The sequence below is a fragment of the Cannabis sativa genome, chromosome 4 (genome assembly GCF_029168945.1).
Source record: "Cannabis sativa cultivar Pink pepper isolate KNU-18-1 chromosome 4, ASM2916894v1, whole genome shotgun sequence".
Classification (NCBI taxonomy): domain Eukaryota; kingdom Viridiplantae; phylum Streptophyta; class Magnoliopsida; order Rosales; family Cannabaceae; genus Cannabis; species Cannabis sativa.
Window position 1 is genome coordinate 51,729,392 of NC_083604.1, and position 19,942 is coordinate 51,749,333.

General features: G+C 37.5%; 1 protein-coding gene across 1 annotated transcript; it reads left to right on the forward strand.

The window, feature by feature from the left end:
• The first annotated feature begins 10,126 nt into the window (after positions 1-10,126).
• LOC115714270 (ruvB-like protein 1) lies at positions 10,127-15,392 on the forward strand. The gene is made up of 12 exons (XM_030642905.2): positions 10,127-10,471; positions 11,006-11,194; positions 11,298-11,429; positions 11,513-11,662; positions 11,745-11,900; positions 12,887-13,021; positions 13,650-13,715; positions 13,802-13,908; positions 14,444-14,543; positions 14,692-14,783; positions 14,890-14,959; positions 15,054-15,392. The coding sequence occupies exons 1-12, from the start codon at positions 10,379-10,381 to the stop codon at positions 15,141-15,143; spliced, it is 1,380 nt and encodes a 459-aa protein (XP_030498765.1). The 5' UTR covers positions 10,127-10,378; the 3' UTR covers positions 15,144-15,392.
• Positions 15,393-19,942: the final 4,550 nt, after the last annotated feature.

Genomic DNA, 19,942 nt, shown 5'->3' on the forward strand with positions numbered 1-19,942 from the left:
AAGGCTGAACATCAGAGGCCGGCAGGGTTATTGCAACCTTTAGTTCTTCCAGAATGGAAGTGGGAGGACATCGCAATGGACTTTGTAACTGGATTACCTAGAACTATAGGGATGTATGATTCTGTATGGGTCATTGTGGATAGATTTACAAAGTCGGCTCACTTTCTACCAGTGAAAGTTACCTATTCAGTGGATCAGTATGCTGAATTGTATGTGAAGGAGATACTTCGTCTCCATGGAGCCCCTAAATCTATTGTATCAGATAGGGATCCAAAGTTCACATCAAAGTTTTGGGTGAGTCTTCAGAAGGCTATGGGTACCAAGTTAAAGTTTAGTACAGCTTTTCACCTCGCATCGATGGTCACGGTCGAAAGAACTATCAGTTTTGGAAGATCTACTGCGAGCCTGTGTCATGGACTTTGAGGGTTCATGGAGTAAGTATTTGCCTTTAATTGAGTTCTCCTACAACAACAGCTACCAAAGTACAATAGGGATGGCTCCCTATGAGATGTTATATGGTAGAAAATGTCGTTCTCCTATTCATTGGGACGAGACAGGAGAAAGGAAGTACCTGGGTCCAGAGTTGGTGCAAAAGACCAATGAAGCTATTGATAAAATCAAGGCTCGGATGCTTGCTTCTCAAAGCAGGCAGAAAAGTTATGCTGATCCGAAGCGCAGAGATGTCTCATTCCAGGCAGGGGAACATGTTTTCCTGGGAGTTTCACCCATGAAGGGTATTCGGCGCTTCGGGAAGAAGGGTAAGTTAAGCCCTAGGTTCATTGGGCCATTTCAGATACTCGAGAAGGTCGGGCAGGTAGCGTATCGGCTAGCCTTACCACCAGCATTATCAGCTGTTCATGACGTATTTCACATCTCTATGTTAAGGAAATACGTGTCAGACCCGACTCATGTCTTGAGTTATGAAGCCCTTGAACTACAACCAGACTTATCCTATGAAGAGCAACCAGTTCAGATTTTGGATAGGAAAGAAAAAGTTCTTCGCAACAAGACTATTGCACTGGTTAAGGTGCTCTGGAGGAACAGTAAGGTGGAAGAAGCCACCTGGGAATTGGAGTCAGATATGAGGACTCAACATCCAGAGCTATTCAGGTTAGATTTCGGTGACGAAATCCTATTAACGGGGGGATAATTGTAATGACCGCTTAAGTAATGTGGATTAGAAAAGGCAATTAGCACTAATTTTTATTATTTTATTATTATTTGTGAATTAATTTTGAATGTGGACCCCAATATTTAGAAATAAATATTAGAGTTATAATTTCTCAATTCTGGAGATTTTATTAAACTCTAGGGGTATTATTTAGCTTATATGTGAAATATGTTAATTTTGTAATTTTTGCTCGGCGACAACGGAAAATGCGATGGATGGCTAAATTGATCACATGGGTAAGTTTAGAACCCTATTTCATAGTGGGGAATATTTTAGAGAAAATAAATTATCGGGATTGAGCGGGGTTATGGATTTTGACCATTTTACCCCTAGCTTTGAAAATACCCTAGTTTTAAGTCTAAGGGCAATTTAGTCATTTGATCTATTTGAGGCTAGGTGGCTGGTTATTTTGGTGACACCTAGCACCCCTTTTTCTCAGCCAAGATAAGTTAAATATATTACTTAACTTAATTAGAAAGGAGAAAGAAAAGAAATTGGAAAATTAGAAATTGGTGAGAAGTTCTTTCTTCTCTCTCTCTCTCTCTTCGAAGGCAGCAAGAATCAAGGGGGAAGGGGCTGGGATTTTTCTGTGTTTTCAGCCATAGATTCAAGGGGAAACAACCTAAGGTAAGCTTCAATGGAACTCTTCTTTAGTTTTCAAGTTTTAAGCTTAGGTTGAAGGTGTGAAATTGAATTTCTGGGGCTGTTAGGTTTTAAAATGTTTAGGATTCGAATTCTAGAGTTATTTTGAGTTGATTTAAGTCCCTAGTTGCTGGTTTTGATGCTTGATAATGGTTCTAAGCAAGCTTGAGTTTTGGAAACTCAAGCTTTGAGCTTTAATGGCATAAATTGAATTATTGGTTTGTTCTGTGATTGGTTGATTGGAAATGGATGTTTATACATTGTATAGGTATACTGGAGAGTTTGGTAAAGTTTGGGATTGAATTGAATCAAGGGGGATAAATTTTTGGTTCAAGAGAAGCCGAATTCCGGTTCTGGGTGGTCTATACCAACCGGTCGACCGGTTGGTGACCCAGAACCGGGATGCCGGTTGGGAACCGGTCTACCTGTTGGGGAAATTTCCAGAACCCTAGTTTTGGCCAATTTTGAGTTATTTAGGGTATTGCCATGAAGTCTATCGATAGGGAAACTTTTAGTTTCAAGTTTTAAGTCCCGAAAAGTGATTTAGCGAGTCACTCATCTGTGTTACCATTATTGTGATTAGGGCATCCATCTAGCACGTGAATTCCGTTCAGGTCGGCCAGCACACTTGAATTCGGAAAACAGGTAAGAACTGTGTATAATGTGTGATATGAATATTCGAATGTATGTATGTGTTAATATATATGCATGCTTATTTGTTGTGATTCATACACTACCAACACTTGTACGGTTGCGATACAGAGTGCATTGGTAAGGTGTATGATGTTTATAAGTACATCATGGTGTTACCAGCACTTGTACGGAAAAGTACAAGGTGTCTGTGGTACAACACTTAACGGTACTCAAGGTGCGGTCCATACCCTACCTACACTAGTGTACGATGGTATACTGAGTGCATGTGGTACATGGTACATGGTCGTATCCTAGTTAGAACGTTCATACTCATCTGTTAAGCTCTGTAAATAGGTGTATGGGCGCCTATTTACAGGTCGGAAATTATATGATATGTTATATGCATTTCTTACTGAGTCTGTTGACTCACAGTTTCTGCTTCCATGTGTAGGTAAAGGAAAGGCGAAGGCTGAACAGGAGTGAACCTGAGCTCGGGTGAGATTGTACATGTCAAGCAGCGCGACCTGGAGTGTTCGGTCTCGGGACATCTGGGAGTTGTATTTTGAAAGTCGCTGTGCGACCTGTAAATCTGTATATTTTGAATTGTATGCTTGAAAAGTAAAGTTTGTAAAGTTTTAAAAATCGGGATCCCGGCACTTGTAAATATTTTATTAAATTACAAAGTTTAGTATTTAATGCCAAAGTTTTAATTTGATACGTTTTTCGAGAAATTTCTTTGGTTAGCAAAGATTGCACAATTTTTGATAAAGCACTGTAGCGTGCCTTAGCATTAGGGCGTTACACACACACTAGAAAACCTAAAATAACAAATATATATACGATCCATTAGAAAACTATACAATAAACTTTAATCTTTAAATAACAAATAAACATACATAAAAAATAAATTACTCAATACAATAAAGTACTCGGTAAACAACAAAACTACTAAAAAAATAAAGTGTTAAACAACCTACACTAACAAAAAAAAAAAAAAAAAAAACTATCCTAACATATATAATATTCACTAAGAAACTATACATGGATCTCTAAACAAAACACATAAAAAAATGTGAACTACTTAGAATACCAAACAACTCTATACAAAAAAAAAAAAAAAAAAACTAACATATAAATGTGCATCTACACTAACAAAAATCAAACATAAAAATACACGATTCAGTATAAACAACCAAGATACTAACCTTCAATTTTTTTGGCAACACAATAGGGACTTCATTGTATTCTAAATCAAAATCATCATCATCTTCAACAACACTCTTTAACTTCTTAGAGCACCGATCGTCAGAAGAAGTCTCAGATACACCACTCCTCTTCGAAATGGAAACATTCTTATTTTTCTTCTCCTTATTAGAATCAACAACCTTCACACCAGATCCAGCCATTTGTTTTGAAGCAACTTCCTTTGTTTTTTCCAGTTTCTTCTTCGAACCAGACACCTCCGATGATGGAGACATTGAACTCTTTGTACGCACCATAAACAAACTAAAAATGTGAAACCCTAACAGAGAGAAACCCTAAAACTTTGCTGAAATGAATATAAAAAAGAAAAGAAAATAAAAGTGATGGAGTGATGGCTTGAGAGAGAAATGGCATCGTGTTTAACACTCAAACCACTCTCAAAACAATTACCGTGTACACGTGTCAAAACTAATTTAAAAAAATGGCTACTTTTACCAATTAAAAAAATATTCGGTATATATAGGAATAAATTCCAAAATTCCTCCTAAAGCATAATTTTCTCTTAATTTAAGTGTTATTAGTTTTAACCAATACTAATAAATGAACGTTGAGCGTCAGCCCTCCCTTTGTGCTCTGTGGTAGTTATAGTCCATTATCTGGTTTTTACAGTTTTGATTTTCACCATTTCAGTTACTTTGTTCTTGCTTTTCTCTTTTCCTTTGTTATTCTACTGCAATCTTCCTTCTGTTTCATTCATGGATCCTTTTATTCATAAAATGAAATCAACCATGACTTTGTCTGACAATGAGAAATCGATTTTTTTCATTACTGATGATGGCTCTTTTGAGGAACAACCCCCTGAAAAATTCTCTTTATTCGCCAGAGTGATCACGCATAAGAAAGTCTGGCTTTCCACTTTCCAATGTCAAATGGCGGAACATTGGGACGGTCGGTTTAAGGTTAACATTAAAGAACATTTCTCAGGACTCTTTATTCTTTGTTTTGGGTGTGTAGGAGATAGATTAAGGGCACTTGATAAAGAATCTTGGCATTTTCAAAATCATCATATTGTTCTTTATCCCCCTACTGCACTGCAAAATGTGACCCCAGAATCTATGGTTTTCTCTCCTTTTTGGGTGCAAGCTTATATACTTCCTTTTCTTAGTAAGTCAAGATTGTTGGCTAAATCCTTGGGGAATCTTTAGGGTGAATTTTTGACTGTTCATGAAGATTCATTGAATGAAGGTTAGGGGCCGTTTTTACAATTCAAAGTTCGTTTGAATATAACGAAATCGTTGCTTCGTGGCAAGATGATTACATTACCCAAAGTCCGGGATGAATTTTGGGTTGAATTCCGTTATGAACGTCTCCCTGAATATTGTATGGAATGTGGTGTTATTGGTCACTTTGGACAATCTTGAGAATGGTATTGAACCAGAGTTGGCTTATGGCCCTATGTTGAATGGATCTGCTCTTCCGTCTTCATCTTATGACCGTTATCGATCTGATTTTTCCAAAGGCAACACGTGGCCCTTACTCACTCGTCTGGCTGAGAACTCAATTACTGCAACAATTCCACGGATTAATTCTGGTCCCCCTGCGCATCCAACAAGTTTGTTGATTGGAGTCTTCTAATTCTCAAGCACTTCCCTCTTCTACTGGTACTGGTTATGTCTCAACAACTGCCCCAACTTCAATGGTTCAATCCTTTTTCTCACCTGCTTTACTGGGTCAATCTTCTTTGATCTCCTCTGGTGTGGTTCAAACTTCAGCAACACAAATATCCTCCTTCACATCTGTTATGAATTCTCCAAAGGTCAATCCTCCTACAACATGTAATTCAGTTGCACATCTTTTGAATGTGTACACACCTGATATTGGCAATATCTTTGTTACTAGTTCTGTATCACCACTCACTCATCCCATTGCTACTTATCCCCCCATGGCCTCTACCACATATTCAACTAATCTACCTGCTTTGACCATGCCACTCTCTACTACCATATATTCCACATCCCAACCTATTATTAATTCCACCACATGTCACAGCTCCACTTCCCAGATTTTTTTAGGCCAAGAAAATCTCCACCCAAACCGTCAGTATAAACGTCAACATGACTCAAAATCTTTGAGACAATTACTTAAAAGATGTCGGGGTAATCATGTTCCTCAAGCTTCTCCTTTGTCAGTTGAAGTGGACTCTCTCCATTCAGTTTCAGATACTTCTTCGGATTCTGATGAGATCATTGACAATACAGCGGTGATTGCTATGCAATCCTGCTCTTCATCATGAAACTCTTAAGTTGGAATGCACGGGGGTTGGGGAGCCCGAGTGCGTTTCGTCGTCTTCGATTGCTTATTTCTGAGCAATCTCCTCAGGTGTTATTTCTTATGGAAACTAAGTTGTGTGATGATGCTCTTTCTCGTTTTAAAAATTGTTTAAATTTTAGTAATGGTTTAGAAGTTCCTCGGGTTGGTTTGAAGGGTGGAATTATGTTATTATGAAAAGATGGTGTGGATGTAACTCTTTTATTAATGAATACAAATCACTTTGATTGTTATGTCTTGTTTGATGATGGTCCTCGTTGGCATTTTTCTGCTATTTATGGTTTTCCCGAAGTAATAAACAAAAAACATACACGGGCCTTAATTAGAAGACTTGCTGATGTTTCTCCACTTGATCCGTGGCTTTTAATTGGAGATATTCTAAATGAAATTTTTTCTACTGAGCATAAAAGTTGTGGTCTGCTTCGACATGATAACCAAATGCAAGCTTTTAGAACAATTTTAGACCAATGTTTTTTGAATGCTTTACCGGCTGTTGGTGATGACTTTACTTGGGCCAGGAATAGGAAAAATGCTATTGGTTTGAAAGAGAGACTTGATTGGTGTTTTATCAATACTGTGTGGAAAGATAATTTGTTAATTAAACCCAACTTTGACACACTTGGACTATTTTGGTTCGGATCATAGAGTACTTTGTGCGGATATTACATTCTCTCAACCGCAAAATCCTATTGTTCGGAAGAAATCTCATTTTCGATTTGAGAGGATTTGGCTTAATGATGAAGAGTGCACTGATATTATTTCTAATTACTGGTTTAATTCGGAACATCAAGATCCAGCTGCTGGTTTAACATCTTGTTTACAACAGTGTGCTTCGCACTTGCAAGATTGGCACTATAAAAAATTTGGCAAAATGAAAAAGGACATTTCTAAAGCTCAAAAAAAGGTGAATCGACTGAACTCTGCTGCAACAACATCAATGAATCATTCTCAGGAGGTTCAATCGGCTGAGAAAATTTTAGAGGAGTTGTTAGCCAATGAAGAACAATATTGGCAACAAAGGTCATGAGTTTAGTGGTTGCAATCGAGAAATAGAAACACAAAATTTTTTTCATTCAAAAGCTTCGGCAAGGCAATCCAACAATCGAATTAAAGAACTTTAGGATGCTGATGGAAATGTCACAACTTCAAAGGAGGGTATTTCTCAAGTTGTTGCTGATTATTTTACAAGACTTTTTACAGCATCGGAGGAGGATCATTGGGCCACTATCTCATGTCTTGTCTACCATCCCAACAATTATTACATCTCAGCAAAATGAATTCTTGTTACATGATTTTACTGCTTCGGATGTGTTGGCTGCTTTGAAAACAATGGGTTCTGACAAAAGTCCTGGTGTGGACGGTATGTCAGCTATGTTTTATCAACATTATTGGCATATTGTTGGTGATCTGGTGACAAAGGTGGTCCTGAATGTTTTAAATCATGGAGGAAATCCAGCAGCTTTCAACAAAACATTAATCACTTTGATTTCGAAAATAAAAAAACCAAAGGAGATGAAGGACTTTTGCCAAATCAGTCTTTGCAATGTTATTTACAAAATTATTTCAAAGATGCTGGCTTTGCGCTTCAAAGAAGTTCTTCATTCTGTTATATCGGAAACACAAAGTGCATTCCTTTCTAATAGATTGATTACGGACAACATACTTGTGGCTTTTGAGTTGGTGCATAGTTTAAAACATTGAAAGAGAGGGTCTAAAGGTTATGTTGCTCTCAAGTTAGATATGAGCAAAGCATTTGACAGAGTGGAATGGTCTTTTCTGGCTGCTGTTATGAGCAAGATGGGTTTCAACATAAGATGGATTACTCTTATTATGACATGCCTACATACGAACTCCTTTTCCTTTCTTATTAATGGAGAAGTCTCGGGTTCAGTCATTCCTCAACGAGGCTTACGTCAAGGGGATCCCCTCTCACCATATCTCTTCCTTATTTGTTCGGAAGGGCTGTCTAGATTACTCAAATACGAAGAACAAATTGGACGTTTACAAGGCCTGGCAGTCTCACGTCATTCTCCAACAATCTCTCATCTGTTATTTGCGGATGACAATCTTTTGTTTTGTCAAGCAAATGACAGATCTTGTGGAGCTATTAAAAGAGCACTTGATATTTATCATTGTGCTTCGGGACAAGAATTGAATACTGACAAATCTGTGATGTCCTTTTCACCTAATACTCCGGTCGTTGCTCAAAATTCCTTCCAACAAATCTTGGGCATGCCAATTTGTGATTGTCATGAAACTTATTTAGGCGTACCTGCTTATAGTGAATGTGATAAATCTCAATTGTTCAGCAACATTAAAGAAAAGATTTGGAAGCTGATGCATGCTTGGAATGACAAGATTTTTTCAATAGGCGGCAAAGAGGTGTTATTGAAAGCTGTTGTTCAATCCATTCCCACATACACTATGAGTTGTTTTTGTTTATCACAGAAGTTTTGCAAAGAAGTTGAGGCAATGATGGTGAAATTTTGGTGGGGTTCTTCCTCCGACAATAAGAAAATTCATTGGAAGAAGTGGAAATTTCTTTGCAAGTCAAAGGGTGATGGTGGTATGGGGTTTAGATCTTTTGTGCATTTCAATCAAGCTTTATTGGCTAAGCAAGCTTGGCGTATTTTCCAACAACCGGATAGTTTGCTCAGTCGTGTTTTGAAAGGTCGGTATTATCCTCACACTGAATTCATGACAGCTTCAACAGGTGGTTTATGTTCTTTGACTTGGCAGGGTGTAGTTTGGGGTAGGGAATTGTTAACTAAAGATTTAAGGCTGAAAGTGGGGACTGGACATAGTATTATATGTGGTGTTGACTCATGGATTCCTGGTCATGACAATTTCAAGCCTTTTTGCTATTCTAGTTCTCCCTCAAACCATGTTGCAGATTATATCACAGCAGAAAGAGAGTGGAATGTTGAGCTTTTGAAAGCTGACTTTTCACCACTAGATGTCAATCACATTCTTGCAATTCCTTTATCTTTCATTGCTGCAAATGATAGATGGATTTGGCATTATGATGTTTCGGGTGACTACTCAGTAAGTACAGGGTATCATTTTGCAAACTCATTGGAAGAAAGTGAACTTTCTTCTTGCTCTAATTCACAGGACACATGGTGGAAGACTTTTTGGAGCTTTAATTTGCCTGCTAAGGTTAAAATATTTGGCTGGAAAGTAATTCAATCTTCCATTCCTGTCGCTAAATCACTATTTCATAAGAAAATTATTACTTCTGCAACCTGCTCTTTATGCCAATCGGCATGGGAAACAATAGGACATGCTATGTTCTCCTGCTGTCATGCCAAGGAGGTATGGAAAATCTCAAGTTTTTCTTTCAATCTTACAAGTGCATATCGAATGCAGGATGGTGATTACTTGATGTACTTATCTTCAAGGTACACTAAGTCTGAGATGGAAAGAATCCTGTACATTATGTGGTTTATATGGTCTGATCGCAATAACTTCATCCATGGGAAAAAGACTAAAGAACCTATAATGCTGCTGTCGCAAGCTGATGCTTATTTGCAGCAATACGAGAAACTTAATACTGCTGCACTACCGAATACTGGTTCTCAAACCAGTTCAGCAGCTGGTGCAACAAAGTGGCATGCTCCTCCAGTGAACAAAATCAAAATGAATGTGGATGCGGCAATTGATTCTTCGAGGAGTAAAATTGGTATTGGTGTTATTTTAAGAAATTCTTGTGGACAGGTTCTTGCTGCTATATCTAAACCAGCAATAGGAAATTTCAAGTCACAAAAAATGGAAGCTAAAGCGATGTTTTTAGGGCTTTCTTGGGCGAAACAATTGAATCTTCCTATTGATTATGTGGAAACGGATTGTTTGATGCTTGTGAATGCATTGAATGGGCGTACATCTCCAAATTCGAGTTTTCATGATCTAGTTTCTGATGTTTCTTCTCATTTATTCTATTTCTCTAATGTTTGCTTACCTCACATTAAAATAGATGCTAACCAAGCTGTACATGGTTTAGCTAAGCAAGCATTACAGCTGGATAATGATTGTATATGGTTAGATGAAATCCCTTCTACAATGTTCTCTATTGTTGTAAATGACTCTATTTGATTTATAATAGCAGACTTTTTCTAAAAAAAAAAAAAAAAAACCAATACTAATAAATCAAATTTTCCTATAAAAAACCTAAATAAATATTATAATTTTAAATAAAAATTAGGAATACACTACTACTACTACTACCTGTGTTGTATAGCCCATAGGGCACCATATCATTTGCACAATTTATTGTTATATTCTTGAAGCTGTTGGAGTTGAAGGAATTCGCAGTCTCCTGTGTCGCTTTATACTCGTAGTAGAAGGCAGGAGGGAGGCTTGTGCAAAGCAAAGTGAAGAAACAGGGTTTTGGAGAGAGAGAGAATGACGGACAAAGTGCGAATAGAAGAAGTTCAGTCCACCACCAAGAAGCAGCGTATAGCCACTCATACCCACATCAAAGGCCTCGGTCTTGAGGTTCTTCTCTCTGTACATTTATACACTTGCCATGGAAGTTGTTATTTTCATATGATCTTCCCCTCGTTGCTGTATTCTTAGTGTTTTTTTTTTCTTTCAAGAAAGATATTTAGGGTATAGGGTTTTAGAGTTTGTTTGGAGTATTTTTTTTTTTTTTTGTGGTTTCTCATTGTTGTAAACTTTATCAGTTACAGGGTTGTAGAGTGATGCTTTTGATGTTGTTGAAGAAAAAAAGATGGTGTTAGTTCTGTGTTTGTTGTTTAAGGTGTATTGATATTGTAAGATGATTATATTAGTTTTCAATTTTCCGTATAGAATAATTTCTTTGACTTGAAAACGTTAAAAAAATTTATTTGGTGCCATTTCACAATTGATTGCATTAGGAAATGTTTTTTAAATTTCAAAATCTTTGGTCAAGCTGATCTTCTGCTTAAACAGAATGGTATCTGAAATGATTTCTTTTTCTGTTGTACAACGGATTCCAAACGAAGCCCCTGATAGTAAATGTGGCTATTGTTGGTGTTTGTTTATCAGGGTAATGGAAATGCAATTCCTTGGGCTGCTGGTTTTGTGGGTCAGAGAGATGCGCGGGAAGCATCCGGTCTTGTTGTCGATATGATACGTCAGAAAAAGATGGCAGGGCGGGCTCTTCTAATGGCTGGACCCCCTGGTACTGGTAAGACTGCACTGGCTCTTGGTATATCCCAGGAGCTTGGGAGCAAGGTAATAAATTGATAGTTTGTGATTCATACCTTATTTGAATTATTTTTTTCTACTGATTGAAATTAGTTGATTTTAAATGGTCAGTGATTTGTTTCAATTTTAGGTTCCATTCTGCCCAATGGTTGGGTCAGAAGTATACTCATCAGAAGTAAAGAAAACTGAGGTTTTAATGGAAAATTTTCGAAGAGCTATTGGTCTACGTATAAAGGAGAATAAAGAAGTTTATGAAGGAGAGGCAAGTATTGGCTGTCTTGTGCTTATTTGATTTCGTCTTTGGCTTGTTTTATGGTTACTGATGTATTAGTAGTCTCATTTCAGGTAACAGAACTCTCACCAGAAGAAACTGAGAGTGTGACAGGTGGCTATGGTAAGAGCATTAGCCATGTAATTATTGGACTAAAAACTGTTAAAGGAACCAAGCAACTAAAATTGGACCCTACTATTTATGATGCACTGATCAAGGAAAAGGTAATGTTTTTTCTCCCAAGCATATTTAGCCAGGAAGTTTATTTTGATTCTGTTTATTGAGATCTTCCTGTACAATTTGCAGGTAGCTGTTGGTGATGTTATATACATTGAAGCAAATAGTGGAGCGGTAAAACGGGTTGGTAGATGTGATGCTTTTGCTACAGAATTTGACCTTGAAGCAGAAGAGTATGTTCCACTTCCTAAAGGAGAGGTTCACAAAAAGAAGGAAATAGTCCAGGTTTGTTTTTTGTGGACTGAACTTTTGGACATGTTTCCTTATGTCATTTGGAAGATGCTAGTCTTAAACTTTGGGCACTTCCTGTTTGGTGCTGATTTTGGATATTGTGACTCCTTGAGTTTGTTCAGAAAGCTTAATAGTTGCATCTGCACATTTGCTTGTTTCAGATTTTATCAAAAAGAAAGTTATGTGAAAAATGTAAAAGGCTTTTACCAATTTACTCAGTCATGTACTCTAGACCCTAAAACTTATTTTTTCACTAATGAGGAATTTGTTTGAATCCCACCCTGACTAAGGGTGGGATTGATTGGTGGTGGGTGGTTTATAAATTGCTAGGATTCCACATCGACCAAGTATGGGGTACCCTCCTCCCACAGCTAATATTTTAGAAGTCTTCCTAAGTGGTTATAATAGAATTAAGTAGAAATTTTCTATATTATCATCAGAAGACAAACATAAGAACTGGAAACACAAAAAGAAAATTTGCCACCTCGACAAATAAATTCAAACTCCTTTAATGGATATTATGAATTTATGTATTTTGGCATCGAACTGCTCTAGGGTTTTTCTTAAGCTCTAAATTCACTCTTTAAATGAAGATTACGATAAGGAATATGCTATCCAAACAATAATTATTTGATTTGCCTCTCCTTGTTGAAAAATCATATAAAAGTGTCATCTTGAAAATCTGTGTGTGAAACCTTAAATTTTCACTAACCTACAATCAGTATAATGAGATTTTTGTGATCAGCCTAATGTCAAATGAGTCTTGGAACCTGACCATTGACTTTATTTGGTTTGGAACTTTACCATCACAACTCTCTGGAAATACTTCTCTTTGAGGTTCTAGAATGGTTTAGCATAAAGAGTTCTCATATGTTTATCATAGTTCTGGGTCTTTAACTGCTCCTTTTTGTCTCATATTTTCTTACTTTTTTAAAAGATATATTTGTTTCCTACCCTCTTATGTATTTTTCCATTTACAGGATGTTACCCTACATGATCTTGATGCTGCAAATGCACGACCACAAGGTGGGCAAGATATATTATCATTGATGGGTCAGATGATGAAGCCTAGGAAAACTGAAATCACTGACAAATTACGACAAGAAATAAATAAGGTATGAATCAAGAGGGTGTTAAGTGTTGACTTCAATGCCTTATTTCTTATAGGTACCAAAAGTTTAAAGCTAGTAGGTAGGATGGGAATGCTTTATTTGTGGAGAAGTACCAGAAACCTCAATTTTAAAATATTGTTGAATTTGATCTAATTCATCATCAAATATTCTTGAAGGGCCCTTATGATTTATTTGTGAACTTATTCAATGACAACTTTTTCCCATTTTAATTTATTATTTTCATGGCAACTTTATATATCTAATGGTCAGATACTTCCTCGCAATAACAATTTTAACCACATCTATTTGTGAGTGACCTTGTACCTTTTTTCACACTTATTCAATGACATGGTTTATGGTAACCTTATCTATTTTTTTCCTTGTTGAGAGTGGGAATGTGGGTAGTGCTGCAGCGGGGAGTGGGGGAAAGGAGGTTCTGATTTAGATCTACTGAGAAATATTGTTACAACTGCTGCAGCTCAAGAAGAGTTTATGAAGCCAATGCTCTAGTTTTTTAGTTTTCCTTTTGCAATTTGAGCTTTGAACTTTGTCTTTGTCCTAATGAATTACATTGCGTAATAGTATAGTGAGTATTTGCATTTATATTTTAATGATCCTCCCAATCTGGCAGGTTGTTAACCGATATATTGATGAAGGTGTAGCAGAGCTTGTCCCTGGAGTTCTGTTCATTGATGAGGTACTGTTACTTTTAACTTTTTGTTTGTTGTTATAGCCTTATGTATATTTGAAATTTATACATGCATCCTTAATCAAAATTAACAGGTCCACATGTTGGATATGGAGTGTTTTTCTTACTTAAATCGTGCCTTGGAGAGCTCATTATCTCCCATTGTTATATTTGCTACAAACAGAGGGATTTGCAACGTGAGGTACGTGCACTAAAATATAATACTTCTAGTGATCTTCAACTCTTAAATTGATATTACATGTGTTAAATACTGTGTTGAAACTATTAAATTGACCCTCTATTTTTATAATTATTGAAGCAGTATGCTTTTAACTTTATAAACTAGGTTTTTTTTTTGATCGGCTATAACTTGGGCTACAGTCATTGATTGATATTATTACTCTTAATTGAGTAAAAAACGTAAAAAACTATGCATGGTAGTATAGTGTAGACACTTGGTAGTTGGTAATTTGTGCATATTGACTATAAGTTGAATACTTTATTTTAATGCAAGGACATCTTCTACGATTGGAACTTTTGTTTATTAATGACTTGGATTGTTATTTTGAAAACAGTAATTTTTATTCTCGATAATCTAAGATTATGTATATTAAATGACGTAGTAATGTTCACAACTTAACTTTATATATAGCATATGTATAAATATTTATATTTAGTGTCATCCTGTAGATTAACTCTGTTCTTAAAGAATTAAAGAGTATAATTTTGTTATGCAGAGGTACAGATATGGCTAGTCCTCATGGAATACCTGTTGATTTGTTGGATAGGCTAGTGATTATCCGGACACAAACTTATGGTCCTGATGAGATGATTAAGGTATAAGCTAACTTTTTGTGCCTTTTCTGTCTACTCCGCTTCTCCCCACCCAAATTAATGAAAGGAAAAGATGCAAATATTTTGTTTTCCACTTCTGAGAACGTTACGACCAGACACTGATAAATATCCCGATGATTGCTTGGACTAGATTTTAGCGATTCGTGCACAAGTAGAGGAACTGGTTATTGATGAGGAGAGTTTGGCTTACCTTGGGGAGATTGGACAGAGAACTTCTTTAAGGTCCTGGCTTACATGTTAGATTTATTTATTTGTTTTGTCCTTGCTGTCAAGTGTCAACCAGTGTATAATTTGATCTGAATGATGCGATTGTGTTTTGTTTTCTCAGACATGCTGTTCAGCTTATATCTCCTGCTAGCATTGTTGCAAAAATGAATGGTCGGGACAGTATCTGCAAGGTATCAATAATTTGGGACTCAGTCATTATTACAATGAAGTGGTTAAACCTTATTGTTATCTATGATTTCATGCTTATATTTGCACGATCTGCAGGCGGATCTCGAGGAAGTCACCTCATTGTATCTGGATGCCAAGTCTTCAGCTAAGCTTCTCCAAGAGCAGCAAGAGAAATACATATCTTGAAACACTAGTGAACATTCCTGTGATTTTGTTTTTTTGTTTTGTTTATTTTCATGTGGAAGTAGGAACAAATGGGTCGATTTGGTTATTTGGTTAAAATATGCGGCTAGTGAGCCTGAGTAATGAGTTTTCATCAAGGGGTTAGATTAGAAAAGGGGTGTTAATTTATTAGCATCTTATGCTGCTTAGATTCTTTGTAATTGTAACTTAATGTGCAACTCGTTCAAGGTATTATTCTCATTTGATGTGGCATTTGCAAGGCAAGTTTTAAAGGCCAGGGTCATAGCATTGACTTGTTCCCGTGGGGAAAATAGTGTCATGACTCATCTACAAAGCAAAATTGGCCTACATGGCACTATCCAGGTCAGCATAGGCATGCTTAACATAAAACTAAATCAAAACCCAATCCATTTTTTTTTCCTTCTCTGGAACCATCAGGAAACTACCACCACTACCTTAACCCATTTCTTCAACACACCCTTCAGCCCCCACCACTGCCCACCACCAGCCCACTGAAACCACCACCACCATCACACCACAATCACTACCATTATTACCACCACACTACCATTACAACCTCTGTTATCACCACCATGCTAGCATTACCAGTGCCACCACCAACAACAACATTTTTCCAAAATCAAACAAAAAATAATAAGTCAAGTTTTGAAAAAAAATCCGGATTACATAAAACAAAACTAAATCCAAATACAAATATTCAATCCAAATAAAACCACGAGTTTTGATTTGTTGAACTCATTAAACATAATCATCATTACACAATAAACTCAACTTCAAATCAAATAGAAAAAACAAAGGAAAAATTACTTTTCTTGGTCGACGGTGAGAGAATAGAGGTGGATGAGACAGAATGGAGAGCAAAGAGTAGGCGGAACGGAATAGGAGATGACGCAATTGGGGTCGAAAAACTTTGGAGAGAGAGAGAGAGAGAGAGAGAGAGAGAGAGAGAGAGAGAGAGAGAGAGAGAGAGAGAGAGAGAGAGAGAGAGAGAGAGAGAGAGAGAGAGAGAGAGACCTTAGGTTCCTAGGTTTGGCTTTCGCTTGAGCTGATGGTGGTGGTGACGCTGTTATAACGAAAGGGTCGAGAAGAGAAAGGGAAAGCGAGGGAGGTTGGGCTTTGTGGTTGGGGATTTTCGGGGTTCTGAGTTTCGTGAAAAGGGACCCGAGGTCCACTTGAGGTGAGCGGGGGACCAGAGATGGTGACTCCGGTTTGTGTTTGGACGCTGCATGAGGGAGAAGGTGTTGACTTAGATTTCTGCACTAAACTTCTAAGCCACACCCGCTTGCTAGATTGGCGATAATAATAAAGTAGTTAAGTAATTATAAGAGAGACACATCAATTTATAGTAGTTTACTCCCTATATCGCGACAATAATGGAGCTACATCTACTTTGAGTTTTTATTTTTCACGAGATGGTATTACAGAAAAATGCTAAGTATCAAAACCCCTAATTTCTAAAGAGAGAAGCTCTGACATTGTGGGTAGTTTTCTAAACTTAAAAAATGAGCTAAGCAAGCTCCTTTTATAGGTGAAGGAGGCCCACAAAAATAGGAGAAAAATTAAAATTTGATGTTTTTGACCGTAGATGATAATCTAATGATAAAAATTAGCTCTTGGTGGCGATGGCCATTTTTCGGAGGCCAACGGGTCCTACTGCTGGGAACTTGGAGCTTATTTTTGTAAGTCCTTTGGGATGAAATTTGACGATGATAACTTCAAAATTTTGATTAAAGTGAGACATGACTTGATAGAGCATTGAATTATCTTTGAACTCAAGTTGAATTGCGTCAATCGAATCAATATTGAGTGAGTTATGAATGTTTTATTGAAGGTAGTTCATAACCCATCGCCCAGGTTAACATCCAGCACCTTTGTTGACTTCCCAGAGCCCAGGTTAACATATAACGTCAACTTGGAAGCTGGGTAAGTGTAAAAATGTCCAAGAGATGTACTTTAAGATGCCTAAGTGATATTTTGACATCATTTACCTTGTTTATGTGCTCTGGTGAAGTTGGTCACGACTTCTCGAAGATGTTGCTGTTCTGCAAAAATGAGAGACTCGAAACTCTTTATTTCCGAGCGAGTTTCCCATGTCAGAAATGAGAAATGAGAAATGCGAAATTGTGAATTTGACTTCTCTGACTTCATGGATCTTAGTTATTGTGAAAAACTAGATGGACGGTCAAAACGAAATTAGAATTGGATAAGCAGAAAATTAGTGCATCAGGCCGTTTGTCAACCTAGGCATTGGGTACTCGTTCCCTGAGCTCCCGTGATCTCGTTTTGATACACCTAAGGTTCTTGAACTTGAGGATGAGGTCTCCTACCCCATTTTTTATCATTCCAGATTCATTGGTCGAATTAGATTTGACATTTGAGCAATCGAAGGTAGCACCCCAGGTTGATTGTCAACCTGGGCACTAGGCGCAGCACTAGGTCAACTTGGGCACTGGGCTCCACTTCCAAGGGCTCAAGTTTGTGGTTTTCTCCCTGAGTTTGCTCGAATCTTTATTATTTCTGATGACGAAAAAAATATCTGAAACACTTTTTAGTGAACTTGATTGGAAAAAGCCCAAGTTGACAATATGTCAATTTGGGCGCTGAGTCCCCCTTTTGGCCTTTCAGAAGTTTTGTTTGGTTCCCAAAAATAGTTGAATCTTAATATTTTCTGAAAACGGAGAAGATACTCGGAAGAGTTCTCATAAAAATTATTGACATCGGCCCAGGTTGACAAAATGTCAATCTGGGCACTTGGCCTTGTTTCTGGCACCTAGAAAGTGCTGTTTCTTCCCCAAAAGGACATATTTCCCCATTTTTGATGAAGATTACGAAGATGAAAATTTTGGATCGTCGATTTGATACTTGGAAGGCGCCTAGATTGACAAATTCTCAACCTGGGCGCTAGGTTGCTAAGGGCCTAAGGGCCCCGGTGCTAAAAAGGAACTTGCTATGATTTTGATTCTAATGCCTCAAATATATCCGTGAAATGTCTAGTTGATGTTCTAATGCAAGTTTTGACCCATTTTCCCTAAGACCATCCCGAAAGCTGAAACCCTAGTTCGAAACATCAACTTGGGTGTTGGGTCAAACCCTAGGTGCCCAAGTTGGCTGTAACGTCCCTGCTTCAAGCCTCCATTGGGCCCTTACACCCACGGAATGATGGCTCTTGTACACGAGTACGTCACTCTAGCTGCTTCATGGACTGACGACTGACCCTACAGACCAACACGAGTATTTCTAGCGTGCTTTGTCCTCACTCGCACGCTTCTTGGGAAAACTTTCCCAGGAGGTCACCCATCCTGAAATTATCCCAGGTCAAGCACGCTTAACTGTGGAGCTCTTTTGTGATGGGCTACCAAAAAACAAGATGCACCTTATTGATATAGGTAGTACCAATTAATCTATTTAAGCCCTCTTCAACTATGTAGTCCTATACCTACACAGCCTTAGAATCATCCCACTTGACCTTCCCCAGGCGACGTAGGATTGCACAGCTTACCCAGTGTTTTTCCCCTTACGGATCACGGGACTACTGACTGTCACAGGTGTAAACATTGATAAGCTTCCAATCAACTCAATCTTCAGGTTCGAAATGTAATATATTAAATTTTCTTCGGATGTAAGTATGAATGGTTTGTTTTGGTACCATTGACGGGCGACGCAAACACTAGTGAAAAAACCATTACTTTCTATCCTGTTACCGTTTGTGTCCCACCACTTGCACCTAAAAATAATAACACTACAATCCTTCATATAAGTCAACTCGTAGACTTGTTTGAGTACGCCATAAATTTTTTTACCATCTTCTCTAGGAACCAAAATACCACTGTTTTGGGTGTTACGATTGTCATTCTAATCTTCAACTAGGAATTTAACACTATTAATAATAAATCCAGGATAACAATAACATGTTGGATTAGAGGGATATGCGATGGCGTAAAACTCATCTGATACTTCCCCAGGGTTATCTGATCAGAGTTAATTGATCTATCATTGAGTGAAAAATGTAATCAATACTAGTACAAGAAACCGTATTTGAATGACAAAATTAGTATAAAGCAATACTAACTCGAGACTTGAACCAACTAGAAAAATCGTTCTTTTGAACGGTGTTAAGATTTTGATCACCCCTAAGTTGTAGCGCGTTCCTATGCTCACCACACAAATAGATTTTTGTAAGAGACGGTCATGAGTGCTAGAAAACTAAATTAAGAATGCAAAAAGTATCTTACTTGATATACTTCTTCACTTCCTTACGATTGTACAAAATGTACCAGTCTGCCTTAAGCTTTTCTTGCATTGGTAAAGGCACGATGGTTCTCTTACCAATGGGTCGCCCAACATGCTTGAATATAGAGAATTCTCTTTCAGGCTTATTCAGGATGACATCACTATTTTGATTTGGTCGGTTAAACCGAGTTTCAACATCCCAAAAGTACATAGAACAAAAGCTTAATGCCTCGTTAACTGCATAAGCTTCACAAATTTGATCCTTCTGGTTGAGAACGATTTTTTACATATTGTTTATATACGGACATGGCTCATTCAATTGAATACATCCACCTATAGTGTACTGGTCCCCCAAGTATCACTTCTTTAGGTAAATGTATTGCCAAGTGAACCATTATGTCAAAAAATGCCGGTGGGAAAATGGTGTCCAATTTGCAAAGAATGTCCAAAATACTTTTTGGCATGCTCTCCAAGTCTTCAACATTCAATGTCTTTGAGCACTATGTTTAGAAAAATACACAGTTCAACTATTGTATCCCGAACTTATTTTT

Bases quoted from the DNA above. Each gene is read 5' to 3' on its own strand.
- LOC115714270 (XM_030642905.2), top strand. From the start codon at position 10,379: ATGACGGACAAAGTGCGAATAGAAGAAGTTCAGTCCACCACCAAGAAG. The intron at 13,716-13,801 runs GTACTGTTACTT...CAAAATTAACAG, and splicing joins GAGTTCTGTTCATTGATGAG to GTCCACATGTTGGATATGGA. The intron at 14,784-14,889 runs GTCCTGGCTTAC...TTGTTTTCTCAG, and splicing joins GGACAGAGAACTTCTTTAAG to ACATGCTGTTCAGCTTATAT.